The 17,379-nt window shown below is 42.5% G+C and overlaps 4 protein-coding genes and 2 non-coding genes across 6 annotated transcripts; 4 read left to right on the top strand and 2 right to left on the bottom strand.

Moving 5' to 3' along the window:
* Trnag-gcc (transfer RNA glycine (anticodon GCC)) lies at positions 1-71 on the top strand. The gene has a single exon. It is a non-coding gene; the product is annotated as a tRNA-Gly (tRNA).
* A 326-nt stretch (positions 72-397) lies between these two features.
* Trnam-cau (transfer RNA methionine (anticodon CAU)) lies at positions 398-469 on the top strand. The gene has a single exon. It is a non-coding gene; the product is annotated as a tRNA-Met (tRNA).
* Positions 470-4,388: 3,919 nt separating this feature from the next.
* LOC126501809 (histone H2B type 1-C/E/F/G/I) lies at positions 4,389-4,865 on the bottom strand. The gene has a single exon (XM_050142665.1). The coding sequence runs from the start codon at positions 4,817-4,819 to the stop codon at positions 4,439-4,441; it is 381 nt and encodes a 126-aa protein (XP_049998622.1). The 5' UTR covers positions 4,820-4,865; the 3' UTR covers positions 4,389-4,438.
* A 139-nt stretch (positions 4,866-5,004) lies between these two features.
* Positions 5,005-5,537, top strand: LOC126501797 (histone H2A type 1-E). The gene has a single exon (XM_050142651.1). It carries the CDS (start codon positions 5,130-5,132, stop codon positions 5,520-5,522), a length of 393 nt encoding a protein of 130 aa, XP_049998608.1. The 5' UTR covers positions 5,005-5,129; the 3' UTR covers positions 5,523-5,537.
* Positions 5,538-9,616: 4,079 nt separating this feature from the next.
* LOC126501830 (histone H4) lies at positions 9,617-9,965 on the top strand. Its single transcript, XM_050142686.1, has one exon. The coding sequence runs from the start codon at positions 9,635-9,637 to the stop codon at positions 9,944-9,946; it is 312 nt and encodes a 103-aa protein (XP_049998643.1). The 5' UTR covers positions 9,617-9,634; the 3' UTR covers positions 9,947-9,965.
* A 3,821-nt stretch (positions 9,966-13,786) lies between these two features.
* Positions 13,787-14,141, bottom strand: LOC126501828 (histone H4). The gene has a single exon (XM_050142685.1). The coding sequence runs from the start codon at positions 14,121-14,123 to the stop codon at positions 13,812-13,814; it is 312 nt and encodes a 103-aa protein (XP_049998642.1). The 5' UTR covers positions 14,124-14,141; the 3' UTR covers positions 13,787-13,811.
* Positions 14,142-17,379: the final 3,238 nt, after the last annotated feature.

Here is a 17,379-nt window from a genome sequence, read left to right as displayed (position 1 = left end):
GCATTGGTGGTTCAGTGGTAGAATTCTCGCCTGCCACGCGGGAGGCCCGGGTTCGATTCCCGGCCAATGCAGGGTGCAAATTTTTCTTTCCTCTTAAATACAATTTCCCTCAGAGTCAGACGTTTTACCTACTTACATTTTCATGACTCGTACATGTTAATCATATTTTGATTAAAATCACCTTTTCAAATAAAAAGGACTAGTAGGTTAGCGACAAACTGTTTTCTTAAAGAAACAGTGAATTTTATTTCTCTGAGGACATTTGAAATAAAAATTTTCTAAACGAATTTTGCAAGATCCAAATCTCTAAATAAGGCGGTCAACCATTTTATTTTTTTAAAGGGCGGAGTTACATGAATCTGTAAAGGTAAGAATTCAAAGCTATCTACTTGCGGTTAGCAGAGTGGCGCAGCGGAAGCGTGCTGGGCCCATAACCCAGAGGTCGATGGATCGAAACCATCCTCTGCTAGTATCTTTTTTCCTTTACTTTTTCGCCACAATAGAATTAAAGCTTTATCAACTTTCTACCATTTGCTTATAGAAACGGAAAATAATAGTCAATCAAAGCGTTCTGCCCTCAAATATTCCCTCACGTTGAAAACACCGCGTTTTCAATTAACTGGGACAGGGTGACAGACTCGGATTGGCGGTATTTAACCCAGCAGCCAAAGTAGCATGTCTGTTCGTCACAGTTCAAAGGAGCTTAAGTCTAGCCCCGATTTAGAGTGTCAGAGAAAGTGATATGGAGCAGACTTTTCCTCGTACTCCCTTTTCCTCCCTGCCGATCATTACCACCAGCTCAGTATGGTGTTGGGAAGCTCTTTCAGTAGGACCGGGGTTATTGTATTTCTGCTCCGTGATTTCCACTATACCTTGAGCCCAGCCTGGTTACACTTGACACGTCTTGGATACTTGTGGCTTGGAATGAATTAAAAGACACACTTTCTGGTTTACCACTCACCAGAATTTAACATTATTCTTCAAAGATTACAGAAATTATCACATAGCATTGATCTATTTATTTTATAGCATAACACACTGACTACTGGTTTCTTATATTTAAAGGAGAGGAGGGAGAGGAAGGAGGAAGAGAGAGAGAGAGAGAGAGAGAGAGAGAGAGAGAGAGAGAGAGAGAGAGAGAGACTCATAAAATGAAATCATTGTGGTCATATTATCCACTCCAGTTCTCAGTTTTCAGTCTCATAGAGATCTGAACACAAACTCAGTTTATCTAAAACAATTGTAGAGAAAGGAACTATCACTTTCTGTTCTAGGCCTTATTTAAGAAAGAGTTTTTCAGCTTGTTTGTGGATACTCTGATAGCCACTTACAGAATTTGTTTTTTTAAGTGATGTATTCAATTCACCTCCTAGTTACTTACTAATTCTCCCTCTCTATAGAATTTTCTATTAGCAAGTACGATGGTTAATATTGTCAAGATGACAGTATCAAGAGTCACTGAAGACGGGGGGGGGGGGGGTCCCTAGTCATGTCTGTGGGGAGCTATCTAGGTTAGATTCACTGAGATGGGAAGACCCACCTTAAACATGGGTAATGTCATTCCGCAGACTTGGGCCCTGGACCGAGTGCAAAGGAGAAGTGCGCTAAACTCCCTGGTTATGTGAACCTCGAGACCAGCACCTCCTCGAGTGTGCCACAATGACTTCTCTGCCCTGATCCCTTAGACCTTTAAGTCAGAGTCAACCTCTCCTCTCTTAAGTTGCTGTGGTGGTGGTCGGGTATTTATTTGGCTCCAGCAATGGGGAAAAGTCACTAATACTGTTATAGAAAGAGTAGGTCCTCGTAATGAGAAATCACTGTGTACGGTTAGAGATGAAGGATGATAGCCCATGCCCAAGCAAGAGACGGCGTAAAACAGATTTCCCTAACTTACGTACACTATTGGTTTATACGTTCCACCACACTAGCAGGCTTAAATGACATTTTAAGGTCTGGCCCAGGCTACAGTTTGAACAGAGGCAGGAGACTACACCTCTGGCCACTTGGGGAGATGGGAGATTTACACAGCCAAGATTGGCCAGAATTATTTCTGAAGTACACCAGTGTCGTTCTTGTCCACACTGTTGTCACCCAGGTCCGTCTTGCCCACCTGCAGAATTTGGCTTCTCAAATAAGAGCACGGGGACTTAATGGCAGGCCAGAACTTAGTGGTTCAGGTTGTGATGCCTGTTAGAGTCTTGCTGTTTGGGGAATGGGCCTAATGGCCTGTCAATCCTAGTGAACATTTACAACCTAGCGCTGTAAATTTTGCTTACCTCTAACAGACCTAATTAAGCTGGGGATCAGTGCCCCCTTAGCTAAATCCTACGTTGTGTGATTTAATGTCTCCCAAGCGAATCTATTAACCAACCCCTTATAACATGAATTCCATTATGTAACTCAGTTTCTATCTGGAGCCCATTCTGACTTCACAGTCATTTGAGGTCAAGCTTGACTGCTCTGCCTGCTCCGGCATCCTTGAGGGCTGTGAGAACGTTCCGATTAAGCCATGGGAAAGAACATTTTGCCCACGATAGAGAACACATCATCTATTAACACACAGGCTGTTGAACGCCAGTCAAAGGCACATCCAGTTACAAAGTAAAACCTGCTTGCTCCGAGCAGGATCCACAGGATAGACAATGAGGCTACGGTGCTTCTTTCTCTCAAGGACAGTACAGGATGATGATGATGATGTTCTGTGATCTGCTTTTTGCCTGTTATTAGTATATATATGCTGACTGAGAGATAAACTCGGGGCTGTTTGGCTTGACCAACAGACCTCCCGAACCTATCCTGTGTTTTCTGTCTTCATTTCTCTCAATCTAACATTTCATTAGCCTCAGCACCCCCCCTCCCGACTTTGTTGGAGCAGGCTCTGACACCACGACTTTGAGTTTCTTCCACCCCAGCACGGCAAGTATAAAACCAAAAGAGAACAGCTGTATGAAGATACTTTTGAGCCAGCTCACAGGACACAGGGGCAGAAGAATCAAGAGTTTAAAGTCGTCCTTGTCTGCATAGCTAGTTCAAGGACAGTTGGCCTCCAGGACTCTTTGTTTCGACCAACAAGACAGAGTCATTTTGAGAGAGCACCTCACGGGAAGCTGTTTTCTTAGCCAAGGCTGAAACACATCTTTTCGCATTCACATTTGTGAGTGAGGGCAGCCACCTACCACGTCTGGAAGAGAGGCCTCAGAAAAAGTACCACACCTGATCACACTTTGCTCTTGAACTTCAAGAAATACCTGTCTGCGTCCTGTTGCTTGTCAGCCCTGCCGTTCTACTAAAGTGTTTTAATAAGATCTTTGCGCATGATTAAGCGCTGCACACCATTAAAGGATCTAAATCTAGAAAGCAAGCCTCTAATTATTTTAAGTTATTTTAACTTGCTTTTGAGTAGTATTTTATTATTTTTATTTATTTATTTTTTGATAGCGTTGACCAGACAGTCCCTCTATGCTCTCCCTAGTCCCCTCGGTCTTACACCCTCTTGCTCAGTCACACATGAATGACTCCTGTAGTTTCTAGGAAACAAATAGCAACCCTACTGCAACTCGCTCATCACAAGAAGGAAGCAGGTCTGAACAAGAAAACTCAACGTCATGGACTTGTGCTTCTACTTGATGCCACAAGATGGCAGAAAAGAGCCATTTCACACACCCTGCAAGACCAGCTCATTCCCTAAATAGCCCCACTTGCCATGCATCAACTGCAGTCGTCCTGTGGAGGGACCTAGGCGGTGAAGCTTATTCTTTCATAGGTGGAGAAAGATCTACAAAACATGATTGACGGGAGAAAGTAGACTACGGGGTAACCGAAACGTTAATACCATGAGACACGAAAAAAAGAAGTTAGGTGTTATTTGGATAATGGTAAATTGCAGGTGCATGGAACTCCCGCGAATATTGGGAGGTAACTAACCTAGGCAGTTCGGCGGCACAGCTGGAGTCCGCTGATTTTCAGTGTAGGTTGACTCTTATTGCTGGACTCATGACAATGAACACACCCTTGAAGATAGCCTCTCACATAATTAGTGCTGAATTTACACTTAAAATTAGTTTTCAAGAGCTACTGGGTGCCGCTTTTACTTGGGCACCACTAACGATTCACCTTTACCCACTCAGCATTGCTAACCTGTGGTTACACTGCCTCTTTAAATATTTAGGTATGAAAAGTTGACTTGGCCCGGATCCAAAGGCAAGCGAGACGCGTAAAGTTTTGAGTAACCGGTTCACTTCTGGAAATAACTATACAAAACAAAACAAGCCTTAGAGCTGTGAAAATAAAGAACAAAACATCCAAGCATGGGAAGGGGAAACTTGCCTTGCCAAGAGCAATACAGGAAGTGGGGAAGGAATGTCATGTAACAGCTATTTCAGGCGAAATTGTGGTGGCTCTGAAAAGAGCCTTTGGGTTAAGAGCGAGATGGGCGCGCTCACTTGGAGCTGGTGTACTTGGTGACGGCCTTGGTGCCCTCGGACACGGCGTGCTTGGCCAGCTCCCCGGGCAGCAGCAGGCGCACGGCCGTCTGGATCTCCCGGGACGTGATGGTCGAGCGCTTGTTGTAATGCGCCAGGCGCGACGCCTCGCCCGCGATACGCTCGAAGATGTCGTTGACGAACGAGTTCATGATGCCCATGGCCTTGGAAGAGATGCCGGTGTCGGGGTGGACCTGCTTCAGCACCTTGTACACGTACACCGAGTAGCTCTCCTTGCGGCTGCGCTTGCGCTTCTTGCCGTCCTTCTTCTGCGCCTTGGTCACGGCCTTCTTGGAGCCCTTCTTCGGGGCGGGCGCGGACTTGGCTGGCTCAGGCATCTTCAGATCTCCAAACACAGGAAGCTCAATGTGGGTTGGAAGTAGACATCTCCTACTTATAGGGCGTTTATGCTAATGAAGGATTTCAAAGAAGTCTTAGCTAATTGGAAGAAACAACACCAGAGGGATCGTGGGTGTGATTATGCAAATGAGGTTTTGAGATCCTTATTTTCTATTGGCTATAGCGCTGAGTTCTCTTGTAACCAATCAAATGAGTACTTTTACTACCCAGGAACAAAATATAAAAGCAGCCGTGTTTTACAGAGCTTAGTAGTTTGTGTTGTGTCGCTGACTTCCTTATAGCTTTACCATGTCTGGACGTGGCAAGCAGGGCGGCAAGGCTCGCGCCAAGGCCAAGACCCGCTCCTCCCGGGCCGGCCTGCAGTTCCCCGTGGGCCGCGTGCACCGCCTCCTCCGCAAGGGCAACTACGCCGAGCGGGTGGGCGCCGGCGCCCCGGTGTACCTGGCGGCCGTGCTGGAGTACCTGACGGCCGAGATCCTGGAGCTGGCTGGCAACGCGGCCCGCGACAACAAGAAGACGCGCATCATCCCGCGCCACCTGCAGCTGGCCATCCGCAACGACGAGGAGCTCAACAAGCTGCTGGGCCGCGTGACGATCGCGCAGGGCGGCGTCCTGCCCAACATCCAGGCGGTGCTGCTGCCCAAGAAGACCGAGAGCCACCACAAGGCCAAGGGGAAATAGGTTGATTGCCTGTCTCTTGGACTGTCCTGGTGGAAGTCACCTTAAAACAAAGGCTCTTTTCAGAGCCACCTACGGAAACACTGGAAAGCGCTGTACTACTTGACGGTGGTAGAACCAGCAGTCTGTTCTATTATAGGGACAAAGACAGGTTAAGTGAACTCAGCCCTAAATTTATTGAATAAATTAGACCTTAAGTGAAGATAGGCTACTTGTTACCCATTTAGGTATTTTGCGAATCGGGTTCTAATGCTACTTGTTACTCTTTTAAATACTGTGCGAAGCCAGCGTTATAACAGTAAATTAGCATTGAAAATCACGTGTTCTCTGTTACATGAGTAATCGCAAGTAATTTACATTTACAGGAGGACTTATATAGTCTTCAAAACCTTAATCCTTTGTAATTTTATGCTAGTTTTCAACTTTGAGTTTTTGCTTTGTTACATAAGGATATTTTTGTAAAAATTATGAAGGCTGCTATTCCTGCCTTGGTATTGAGTTTTGGAAGGCACATGCAAAATTAAGCGCGGGATGGTGGCACAGGCTTTTACGAAGCCTAAGGTGAGAGATTTGAATTCTTAGACATCTTGAAGTCCATAGACTAATAGAAAAGTTAAAATAAAAAAATTCTGCTGCCGAAGAGCTTAGAAACTTATACAAAATGCAGAATTCGGTGCTTTTATATTCATCACGAGTTCATAGACGTTAGTGGGAAGAGCAACTCTAGAAAGAAAAAGTTTAAATAATGATTTACTAAGTTTAATCACCAGAATCCGTATTTTATCTGAAAACTACTTGCAGTATATATTTAAAAGGGTGCTGGAGAAATGGCTTAGTGGTTAAGAACAGTTTCTGATCTTACAGGAAGGCCAGAGTTTAGTTCTTAGGACTGAACATCAGATAGGGGGTGAGCAGTGGGGTGGGGTCCGGTTCTGGCATTGAGGCGTACAGAAACACCAAATTTATGCAAACAAAACAGAACAAACAAAACAAAACTATTCATCTCATAAGTTGAGAATATACTGCCTGTGGTTTTTTTTGTCAACCATCGGTTACTTGGAGTGAACCAAACATATCATTTCTGCACACACAGAACTCAAGGACTAAAGGAAGACCGTCAATCAAAACCAGGAATTCTATTGGATCGCCCTGCCTGCCTTGGGATTCTGTGATCAAGATCTTCAAGTTAGTGTTTAAATGACAGATTTGCAACTCGGAGGAATAAGAAATCCCAGCTCTTCCACTTTTTACTGTTAATTTTCTTTTTCTCATGAGACTTGGCCTTCCTCAGCGAAGACAGAGTCATGAGCACCCCTTCAAAATACCTATAGAAAAGTGCCAGCATTTTACTAGGTTTACTACAACAGTCACAGGCACATGCTTGCTTCCAGCATGCAGACTGGTTCTCAACAAACCGAGTCTTCTTCAGAGTAGTCGGTGTTGCTTTTTCTCCACTGAGAAGCTCAGTGGAGATGATGGGATCTCACTGCACCCCCTCACTGCTCTCTTATACAACCCTTTGGGTCATCCGTCACCTTTGCACACATAGACACTTGCAAGTACATGTTCGCTCTCATGCGTATTTGTACACACACACACACACACACACACACACACACACACCTAGGAAGTGTTCATTCAGTGCCTGGCAATGCCTAGTGTCCCACCCAACAGTTCTCCACCCCACATCCCTCATCTCCCTTGTATAAAACCATCTCTATATTAAAATGTAGGGTGGAGTGGAGGCCTGAAAAGATGGGTCAAGGTTTAGGAGCTCTTGTGGCTCTTTCAGAGAACCTGGGTTCAGTTCTCACACCCACATGCTATTGCACAACTGTCTACTTCAGTTCCTGGAGATCTGATGCTTTATTCTGGCCTCTGTAGACATCAGGGGCACATGTTGTATGTTTATATTTATATATATATATGCAAGCAAAACACGCATCCACATAAAGCTAAATAAAAGAAAAAGTTATACCTTTTTTTATAAGTAAGAGTTATTTAGGTTCTAAATTGAAATTACGTATATGTAAACTAATAAAAACAATAAACAACAAAAAAGAAGAAAAAACAAATATTCAAAGTATTCTATAAAGTTTTTGGGTAAAATAAAAATTGTTAATTAGCCAGTCTGATACTCGGGCCTGACATACCAGGGCTCAGGGGTCAGGATGGCCGAGAATGTGAGGTCAGGCATAGCATGTCTGGGTAGCATGAACTGCAGTACTATTTTAGCTTCTACCAACCACTGTTGAATAATGTCTTATAGATACTTTATGTTAAGTTGCCTATTAAATAATGGTTTAAATTTTAGTGTAAATGCAAAATCTTGGGAAATTAAAAAAAAAACATGGATTTTTCACACTAAAAAAGAATTTACGTAAAAAAGATTACTTCAACAACTAGCTTGCAAATGTACATCTTTACACATAAAAGTAAAGTGTGTTTGAGAAAAGAGTAGGCTTTATTCGTAGAAAGTTCCTGCCCAGGGGCTGAAAAAGATGGCTCAGTGGTTGAGAGCATTGTCTGCTCTTCCATAGGACCCGGGGTTCAATTCCCAACACCCATATGGCAGCTCACACTTGTCTATAACTCCAGTTCCGGGAGATCTGAGCCAATGAACATAAAATATGTAAAATAAATAAGAGAGAGAGAAAGAAAGAAAGAAAGAAAGAAAGAAAGAAAGAAAGTAAGTTCCATCCCAATCCCCAGCCTACTCTATTCATGCAGATGAGGGCCACAGTGTGGCAGTGTCAGTATATTGTGTTTGGTGGTTAAATTTAATTCGAGCTCACTGTTCACTGTTCAGATCCAGGCTGTGAAACTGGGCCTCGCAGAGGCTGTTTATCCTGGCAGTTCAAACAGGAAAATGCTTAGAGTTCAACTTCAAATGGGGTCCTTTCAGGAGACCTGGATACATGCCTACAGCCAACCAGCCAGTGGCTACCAGGATACATACTGATTGCATCTGATGGTATTCTTAGGTTTTGGATTGATTTGGAAGCTAGTGGTCTGCAATGTTAAGGCTACAACTGACTTTTATCTATTAGCCACAAGGTATTGGTTTCGACATAGAGGTCGACAACCACATTCAGGGCCTTAAAATTAGCCAAAGATGAGACAACCACCCCACGGACCAGTAAGATTCCATCCTCTGTTAGGTCTGGGCCCCTAACTCTCCACATCATCTCAGTCCTAGTCAACGAGTCTTTGAAGACACTGCTCCCCAGGAGTCCTCTTCACAGATCCTAACTTACAAGTTAAGGAAAAAATAGTTCAGGAGTTTAAGAAAAACAAAAGCATTTTCATTTTGCTTGGACTATGCATAGCAGTTACAGACGAACGACCAGCCTCGAAGATTGTATCCAAACTTCATAGAAGCAGTTGGATGATTCTTTGAAAATATTGGTGAAAGCCAATTAAATAGAATATATATGAGAAATGAGATTTCCAATATGATGCAATTTATATATAAAGTTTATAATATAATCAAAATGGAATGGAAATATCAGTATCGACACTAGTATATTAAGTAAAATTATGTTGTATGTGAAAAATGACCTTAAGCTTGAGGCATTCAACAACTGATGCAGGTGACTAATTCACCGATTCATGTTGCTTTTATGAAAAATTCTTAAGAGAATAATACAGATATTAAGATGGCATTTTGAAAGCTTTAGCTAGAGGAAATTATTTGAAATGTAGTCACTGTAGAGAAGGAACACGAGGTAATTCACAGCGGTGTGCGCCTTAGAAAGTGTGCACTGCCCGCCAGAGCTCCTAAGCAGCAGCCTGCGGTGCTCTCTCGGGACTGGGTAACCGGTTGTTAGGGGACCGCTCGGCTTTGTGTATTTCGCACAAAGTCAGTGTACTGCTTGTGCCCTCGATTCTCCAAATTTAAAACAGGATAAGGTGTTAGTTCCATTAGAAAGCACAGACAAGGAAACAAAAGCGCCTCTCCCCCCCCCCTTAAGCCTTCCCCTCCCCCACAAGGGCGGGCGCAACTTCCCGCCTCCTCGCTCAGGTTCTCAGTTCGGTCCGCCGCCTGCGTTATAAAAGCCGGCGCTCGGCTGCCGTCCCAGTGTTTCAAGCTCTCAGCTCTCTAGCATCCGATCATGTCCGGTCGCGGCAAAGGCGGGAAAGGCCTGGGCAAAGGCGGCGCCAAGCGCCACCGCAAGGTCCTGCGCGACAACATCCAGGGCATCACCAAGCCCGCCATCCGCCGCCTGGCCCGGCGCGGAGGAGTCAAGCGCATCTCCGGCCTCATCTACGAGGAGACCCGCGGGGTGCTGAAGGTGTTCCTGGAGAACGTGATCCGCGACGCCGTCACCTACACGGAGCACGCCAAGCGCAAGACCGTCACGGCCATGGACGTGGTCTACGCGCTCAAGCGCCAGGGCCGCACCCTCTACGGCTTCGGCGGTTAAGCTGTTTATTTCATGCTCAGCTTCCTAAAGGCCCTTTTCAGGGCCACCCACTCGGTCCTTAAAGAGTTGCAACATTGTCCATATTTATGGCCAGAGGTTCAATCCTTATTGAAATGTCCAATTTTATAGACCTTCGTTAAACGTTAATAGCAAGTAGTTAACAATCACTTGCCTTTTCTAATCCTTACCTCTTCTGGCTCACATTCATGTGCATACAACATGTGTGAATTTTTTACCCTGGTATTTCATAGTACATAAAAATTATAAATAATCAAATTCAAATCCTAAAGCAAAGAAGCAAAGGGAAAGGAATGGAGCAAGTAGAATTTTTTTTTTTTTTTTTTAGATCAGGTCTCACTACCGGCTAGGCTTGAATTAACTTTGTAGCCAAAGCCGCCTTTGAACTGGCTGATTTTCCTGATTGCATCTCTGGACTGTCTGAGTTACAACAGACAGCACCACCTCTGGCTTATTTTTCTTACTGCTGCATCAGGCTCCTTCACTGTCTATGAAGACAAAGGTACCAGTTTGGGCAAAGTTGGAAGGCCTCCCAACTTTATTCCCCTTTATTAAGTTGGGAGACAAGCAAACCCAGTCACAGCTGTGGGTCAACACAAACCTCTAGAATACTTTCAAGTTTTGTTTGTGGTTTGGTGGATAAAAGGACATAGATCTAGAATGGATATTATCACTGTGTGACTGAATTTGGGCAGTCCATAAACCAAGTATATTTAGTATATCATGAATTTAGTATCCAGGTTTTTCATGTTTAAGTACTTCACAAGTATTATTAGTGTCTTGAGTTTATCCCTTTAAACACCTTAACACAATTGTACAACTTATTTTTTATTGTTTTATTTATCATATTTGTTTCTTAGTATCAGAACTAAGTAATTCAAATAGTATCAGGGAGACATTTTTAAAATGCCAGGATACCGATACTATGAATTTTTTCCAAGTATCATCCACCCCTGGAACAGATGTAATGATATGATATCATATATATAGATATAAATATGTAATATCTTTTATTATATTATAGATATAAATATATTCTGCTGTTTCAGTGATAAAATTATAAAGGTAAATTACTTGTTCTCAATTGTATGACTATTTTTCTACATAAAGTGTGTCTTCTATAAAATGAGGAAACAATGTAATGTGTTCTCTGTGCTTAGTAAACTTCAAAACTATCTACTATAACACTTTATAAACTTCTCTTTTCAAAGTATATCACTGAACTGGAAAAAATAATAACCAAAAGTTTTAGTCATGGATCCATAAGAAAACTATTAAAACTATAGCTATAAGATTACTTCTGAATTAAATTTTATACACTAAACTTCACCTTTTTACTTAGAAATCAAAATAAAGATGTAAAACTTTGAGACAATTCTGAAGCCATTTCTGACAAATTCCGAGCTCTCTCAGTCTCAGCAGTAATGTTCACCCCTTCCCCCGGGGAACCAAGGACCTAACAACTACTGAAATGTTGGGAACTTTCCATTTCCCTGATGTTGACTCAGTTCCTGAACAATTAACCACACAGGTATGTTTTACTCAGCCCCTGGGAAACGGGGTCAAAGTGACCTCTTCCCTCATCTGCTCTGGCAACAGCTCTCCAGCCAATTATTGGTAATAGCATTTCCGAATAAGCCAATCATAATAGTCAAAGAACAACCCCTTACTTCTGTGGCTTTTCCTTTAAAAGTAACCTGTACCATCTATTCGGGGTCTCTCAGCTTCCTGAATGCTGGGAGACCCTGTCATGACAGAATTAATAAAATCCTCACGGTTTTACATCAGCTGTGGTGTGAGGGATGGTCTCTGGGGGGGGGGGGGGCGTCTCCTCCTCGCTTTTTGGACTCTAGGGCACAACAAAGATATTTAATAAATCAATGGAGAGTTGATTTGAGATATTACATATCACAAATCTATAATAAACCTTTATAGGATATTGAGGGAATATTAAATTTAAAAAAAGAAATGGAAGCAAATTCATGAGCAGAATCCACATAATGATTACAAATGAATCTAAAAAAGCATTTGATAAAAGTTCCGCAGGCTTTAGGAATATATAGAAAATATCTCAAAATAACAAATACTATATACAACAAGCTTACAGCCAGCAGGGTATTAAATGGAAACAAAGTGGGAACATTTCCTCTGAGAGCAGGAGCACACAGGGTGACTGTTCTCCCCACTCATAGTCCATGTAGTTCTGAATGGCTTATCTTTAGCAAGCAGACAAGAGAAAGACATTCGGGGTAATAACAGAAAGCAAGGAAGTCAGACTATCCTTCTTTAAAGATGATAGGATTCTTAGAAGACCCTATGCAGTCTGTTAAAGATCTCGTGGAGTTGATTAGAAACCCCATGGACTTCATATGGATAGACATAGTAAAGTCCCAGCATATAAAAAATCAATAAAAACAAAAACAAGCAAACAAAACAGTGGTTTTCATGTGACACATAGTTGAGCTTCCCAGAAACTAGTCAGGAAAATCACTCCATTCAAAATACCCCCAATAAATAATTCATGAATATATCCAACCAAAAAAAAATTTAAAAAGCTCTGCCACAAGAACTTTAAGATACTGAAAAAGGGAAACCACAGTGAAGTGTCTAAGATTAGGCTGTCTTGCTCTGACTCCATTTTCTGTCTGCGTGTGTAGACAGGTCTTGGCTCTCTAGCCCTACAAAGGCCTTGTCTGTCTTGGGGATACATTTGCACTATCGATGACCCTGACCGTTGTCCACATGTATTAACTAAAATCATTAATGTTTGTACAAACTAAAAATAAATTAAAATAAGTGATAAACTTATTTTGTTGTATCTTAAATAACTACTATGTTGAGGAAAAACAGAAATAAGGCTACTTTGACCCTCTCCTAAGATTGACATAATTGTGGTCTGTTGCACTTTTAAAAACACAGTCTCCTTTGAGTTTTGGCACCAAGAGACATTCTTCTGCTCTAGCCCATGCTTGGTGGCTGGCCAAAAATAAAAAACCACTAATTTGTCCTTATATGTATGATGGTGTGTAAGTTTCTCACTTATACATTATATAAGTATAATGTATATAAGTAAATTATAGCAACAGAAGATGCCAGAAAGTGAAAAAAAAAAACCCATGTTCCTGAATAACTGAAATAACATCGCAAAAACATCTATAGTAGCAAAATTAATATACAGAATTAATGCAATACTTATGGAAATGTCCAAGTCACATTTCACAGGTTTAGGAAAAAATGTGAATAATTCATATAAAACCCTATGTAACGGGGATGTAGATGAGTTCCAAACATGTTTGTATTATGCTGATTATACCTTGCCTCTATACCTGGGCCTCTCTGGTGGTCTCTCTGGGGGTGGTAATCTGGGCACAACACTCTTGACCGTTTAATTTTGCTTAGGTGTTAAGATTACAAAAAAAAAAAAAATCTGTTTAGAAGCTCAGCCCCCTAAGGTGGCATCTTTCAGTCACCAGGAAGTATCACTGCAGAGAAAAATGTGTAAAGTCAGAGCAACCTCAAATTGTTAGGAGGCTGGAAGCTGTGAAAGAGCGAGGATATCTAACTACAAGTGGAAAAATAATTCTAAACATTAGCATCAAGAAGTGCTTCGACAACCACTTGGCTGATTCCAAAGCGATCCTGCAGACAGCACTTTGATAAATGTCATGCAAATGAAGAACATGGACAGCTATGCTTTGATTGGACAGATTCATACCAGTCGGCTTCTAACCTCATAGTCAAGTCCGACGACCTTATTCCTAAAAATAACAGCGCTTAAGCTCCTTTTAAAGAAAATGTTGTGGCCCTGAAAAGGACCTTTGGGAAGAAACGGACAAAAGGTAAAAGATTAACCGCCGAAGCCGTAGAGGGTGCGGCCCTGGCGCTTGAGCGCGTAGACCACGTCCATGGCCGTGACGGTCTTGCGCTTGGCGTGCTCCGTGTAGGTGACGGCGTCGCGGATCACGTTCTCCAGGAACACCTTCAGCACCCCGCGGGTCTCCTCGTAGATGAGGCCGGAGATGCGCTTGACTCCTCCGCGCCGGGCCAGGCGGCGGATGGCGGGCTTGGTGATGCCCTGGATGTTGTCGCGCAGGACCTTGCGGTGGCGCTTGGCGCCGCCTTTGCCCAGGCCTTTCCCGCCTTTGCCGCGACCGGACATGATCGGATGCTAGAGAGCTGAGAGCTTGAAACACTGGGACGGCAGCCGAGCGCCGGCTTTTATAACGCAGGCGGCGGACCGAACTGAGAACCTGAGCGAGGAGGCGGGAAGTTGCGCCCGCCCTTGTGGGGGAGGGGAAGGCTTAAGGGGGGGGGGAGAGGCGCTTTTGTTTCCTTGTCTGTGCTTTCTAATGGAACTAACACCTTATCCTGTTTTAAATTTGGAGAATCGAGGGCACAAGCAGTACACTGACTTTGTGCGAAATACACAAAGCCGAGCGGTCCCCTAACAACCGGTTACCCAGTCCCGAGAGAGCACCGCAGGCTGCTGCTTAGGAGCTCTGGCGGGCAGTGCACACTTTCTAAGGCGCACACCGCTGTGAATTACCTCGTGTTCCTTCTCTACAGTGACTACATTTCAAATAATTTCCTCTAGCTAAAGCTTCTAAATGGTCACGTCTGCTTATTTCTAACACGCTTATAGAGAAAATTTTAACCAATTGTAAAGAAATTCACGAATTACCTAAGAAATCATATGCATTTTCTCTTTTCAGACCCACATTGAATACTACCACTACTTTTAATTTGATCAGTATTTCTTGGCAGAGGGACTGTACCGTGGAATAGGTTAAAATGGTGTGGAGAAAAAAAATAAAACTTTTTTGTATAGTCAATATTTCAACATAACTATGTGGGCATACATTTTAAGAAATCTCACGCATTTAACAGAAGCTCACACATTTAACCAAACCATGCTGATGGAATGTTTTCGCATACAAAATACATAATTCTGACCGTAATATGAAATTCAAATGTTTTACCTGAGAGGATGGGCATTCGTGATAAGTAAAAAATAATATTAAAAAAATACTTTTTCATCAAAGGGGGATAACATCCTTTATTCTGGAGCCATGGCCCCAGAGACACAGAGTTCAGTTACCCCAAATTCCATGTTCAAGTAATCTTTCTAGGATCTAGTACCCTTTTTGTAGCAATATGAACCTTTTTATCGTAACAGAAATAGGAAAATCACAACTCAGGGGATTTTAAAAATTGTTTTTATATGAGGTCATTGTCAGGTCCAAAATAAACTCATTTTCCCAAAGCTCCAAAAGATAGGTAGTTTATATATCCAGAATTGAGCTCAGCCTGAATTACAGGAATTCTGGCCCTTAGATAAAAGGCAGTTTCCTCAGGAACTCGCCAAACTTGTTTCCCTCTGCCCAAAGGAGTCTGTTTCCTTTCCTGTGGCAGAAGTGATCTCTGGCTACCTCTGGCTGCATATGGACTCCCATGTTGGCCTCCAGGCTCCCACAGTATCAGAAGAATATGGTAGACGTTTCAAAGTCCCCACTCGCTTTTCAGCCCTTCTCACCAACTCCTGTACCCTAGATTCCCTGCTGCTCAGCTCCTTCCCTCAGCCTAGCTCCCCCCCACCCCCACCCCCACCCCCACCCCCAGCCGCTGTCTCATTGTCTCTTACTCTCTCTGCCTGGGCTCTAGTTTCCGTCTCTGGCTTCCTCCGTCTCTCAACTGTTCTCTACTGCCCCCCTCTTCCCTAGCTCTGGCTGTGCTCAGCCCACATCTTTCCATCTCTGCTCTGCACTCATCAGATGCTGCTGGTGCTTCCCTCTCTCATCGCTACAGTGAAGAACTTAGCATATCATGGAGAGGTCAGGCCAGCAGTTTCTTTCGTGTGTCCCCTCCCACACACTCATCAGATCCTTGCAAGATGGAGAACAGCCAATGCCAGGCCTTCGAAGTTAGTCGACTGCATTCTTAGCCCTTTGGTTAGTGGAAATTAGGGTTCTATTAAGTTAATATATTCCATAAGGTTATTTCATATGTTAGTCATAGAAGGTTAGGTCCAACACCATGCTGGGCAAGGAATGGCTATTGAGGAGATTAAAGATCCCAAGATAAACTGTAATTACTCTCTGGCCCTGTACCACTGACTCCAATGTCTCCACATGGCAGCAGTTCTAACCATCTAGTCAGTCTTTGAAGACACAATTTTTTTTCCAAAGTTCTTGCTCAAAAGGTTAAGGTATTTAATTAATATTATCTTATCCTCCAAAGACTTCTAAAGACTTTAATATACTCACTAGTGCCCGCTGCAAGTGTTCTGGATGAATATAAACTTAGCGTAACATAGACAGTATGGTTTTTGTGTTTCCTTGTTGGGGAGAGCCCAAAGACTTTAACACAGGGCTGGCTTTAATATATAGCTACAACAGCCCAAATATGTTTTATGCTCAGAATGTATTTTCAGTGTGAATGAAAGACTGTCTGATGCATCAACAGGCACTTGCCCTGATTTTTTTATTTTTTATAATAAATAAAATATTATCACTAATATAATAACTTCTTGATTCTAGTAGAACAGTTATTGCATTTTGTATTGTTTCCATTCAAAATTTTAAGGTTTTTCTGCTTTTATTTTAAATTTTATTTTATTTTTTTATTTTTTTTTTTTCGAGACAGGGTTTCTCAGTGTAGCCCTGACTGTCCTGGTACTAACTCTTGTAGACCAGGCTGGCCTCAAACTCACAGAGATCTGCCTGCCTCTGCCTCCCAGTGCTGGTGTGTGTCACCACTGCCTGGCACATGTTTAAGTGTTTAATAAGATTTTTTTTTATTTTATTATGTTCATGTAATTTTTTGTACTGGTATATTTTTTGTGCACCTGCAACATCTGCACACCTGATGCCCAACAGTTAGGAAGTTCAGAAGAGGATTAGGTGTCCTGGCACTGGGGTCCTGAACAGATGGTTTGAAGCCACCATGTGGGTGCTGGGAACTGAACCCTGGTCCTCTACAAAATCTTCAAGTGTTCTTAATTGCTGAACTATCTCTCTAGCTCCTCCATTAAAAAATGTTTTAAGATTTGTGATTTCTGGCAAGTTTAAAGAAAAATATCTAAAATTATTTTAACATTTTAAAAAAACATTGTATTTTTTCATTCATTATCAGATATTTCTACATCATGGGGATGGCAAGAAGATATCCTCTCTCAACAACAAGTTGAGCAAAGTTATATAGTTCCTGCAGAAGCAGAGACGATACTAATGGAGAAGAAACTTGAAGTAATAAAATTGATAATATCAAAAGTTTATGAATGCATTTGTTTTGAGACAAAATAGCTATATCTTTTTTTTATTGTAGGGATGTTCACACAAGTTGTCATGTAGACCTGCTGTCCTTGAGGTAGTCATAAAGTCATCTATGACTTAGTATTCCTGGTTCTTTTGCTGACT

The sequence above is a fragment of the Alexandromys fortis genome, unplaced genomic scaffold, assembly GCF_014885135.2.
Source record: "Alexandromys fortis isolate MF-2015 unplaced genomic scaffold, M_Fortis_MF-2015_v1.1 scaffold_5, whole genome shotgun sequence".
Taxonomy (NCBI): domain Eukaryota; kingdom Metazoa; phylum Chordata; class Mammalia; order Rodentia; family Cricetidae; genus Alexandromys; species Alexandromys fortis.
Note: the sequence above shows the minus strand (reverse complement) of the source record. Positions and strands in the feature narration are given on the sequence as shown.

Bases quoted from the DNA above. Each gene is read 5' to 3' on its own strand.
- LOC126501830 (XM_050142686.1), top strand. From the start codon at position 9,635: ATGTCCGGTCGCGGCAAAGGCGGGAAAGGCCTGGGCAAAGGCGGCGCC.
- LOC126501797 (XM_050142651.1), top strand. From the start codon at position 5,130: ATGTCTGGACGTGGCAAGCAGGGCGGCAAGGCTCGCGCCAAGGCCAAG.
- LOC126501809 (XM_050142665.1), bottom strand. From the start codon at position 4,819: ATGCCTGAGCCAGCCAAGTCCGCGCCCGCCCCGAAGAAGGGCTCCAAG.
- LOC126501828 (XM_050142685.1), bottom strand. From the start codon at position 14,123: ATGTCCGGTCGCGGCAAAGGCGGGAAAGGCCTGGGCAAAGGCGGCGCC.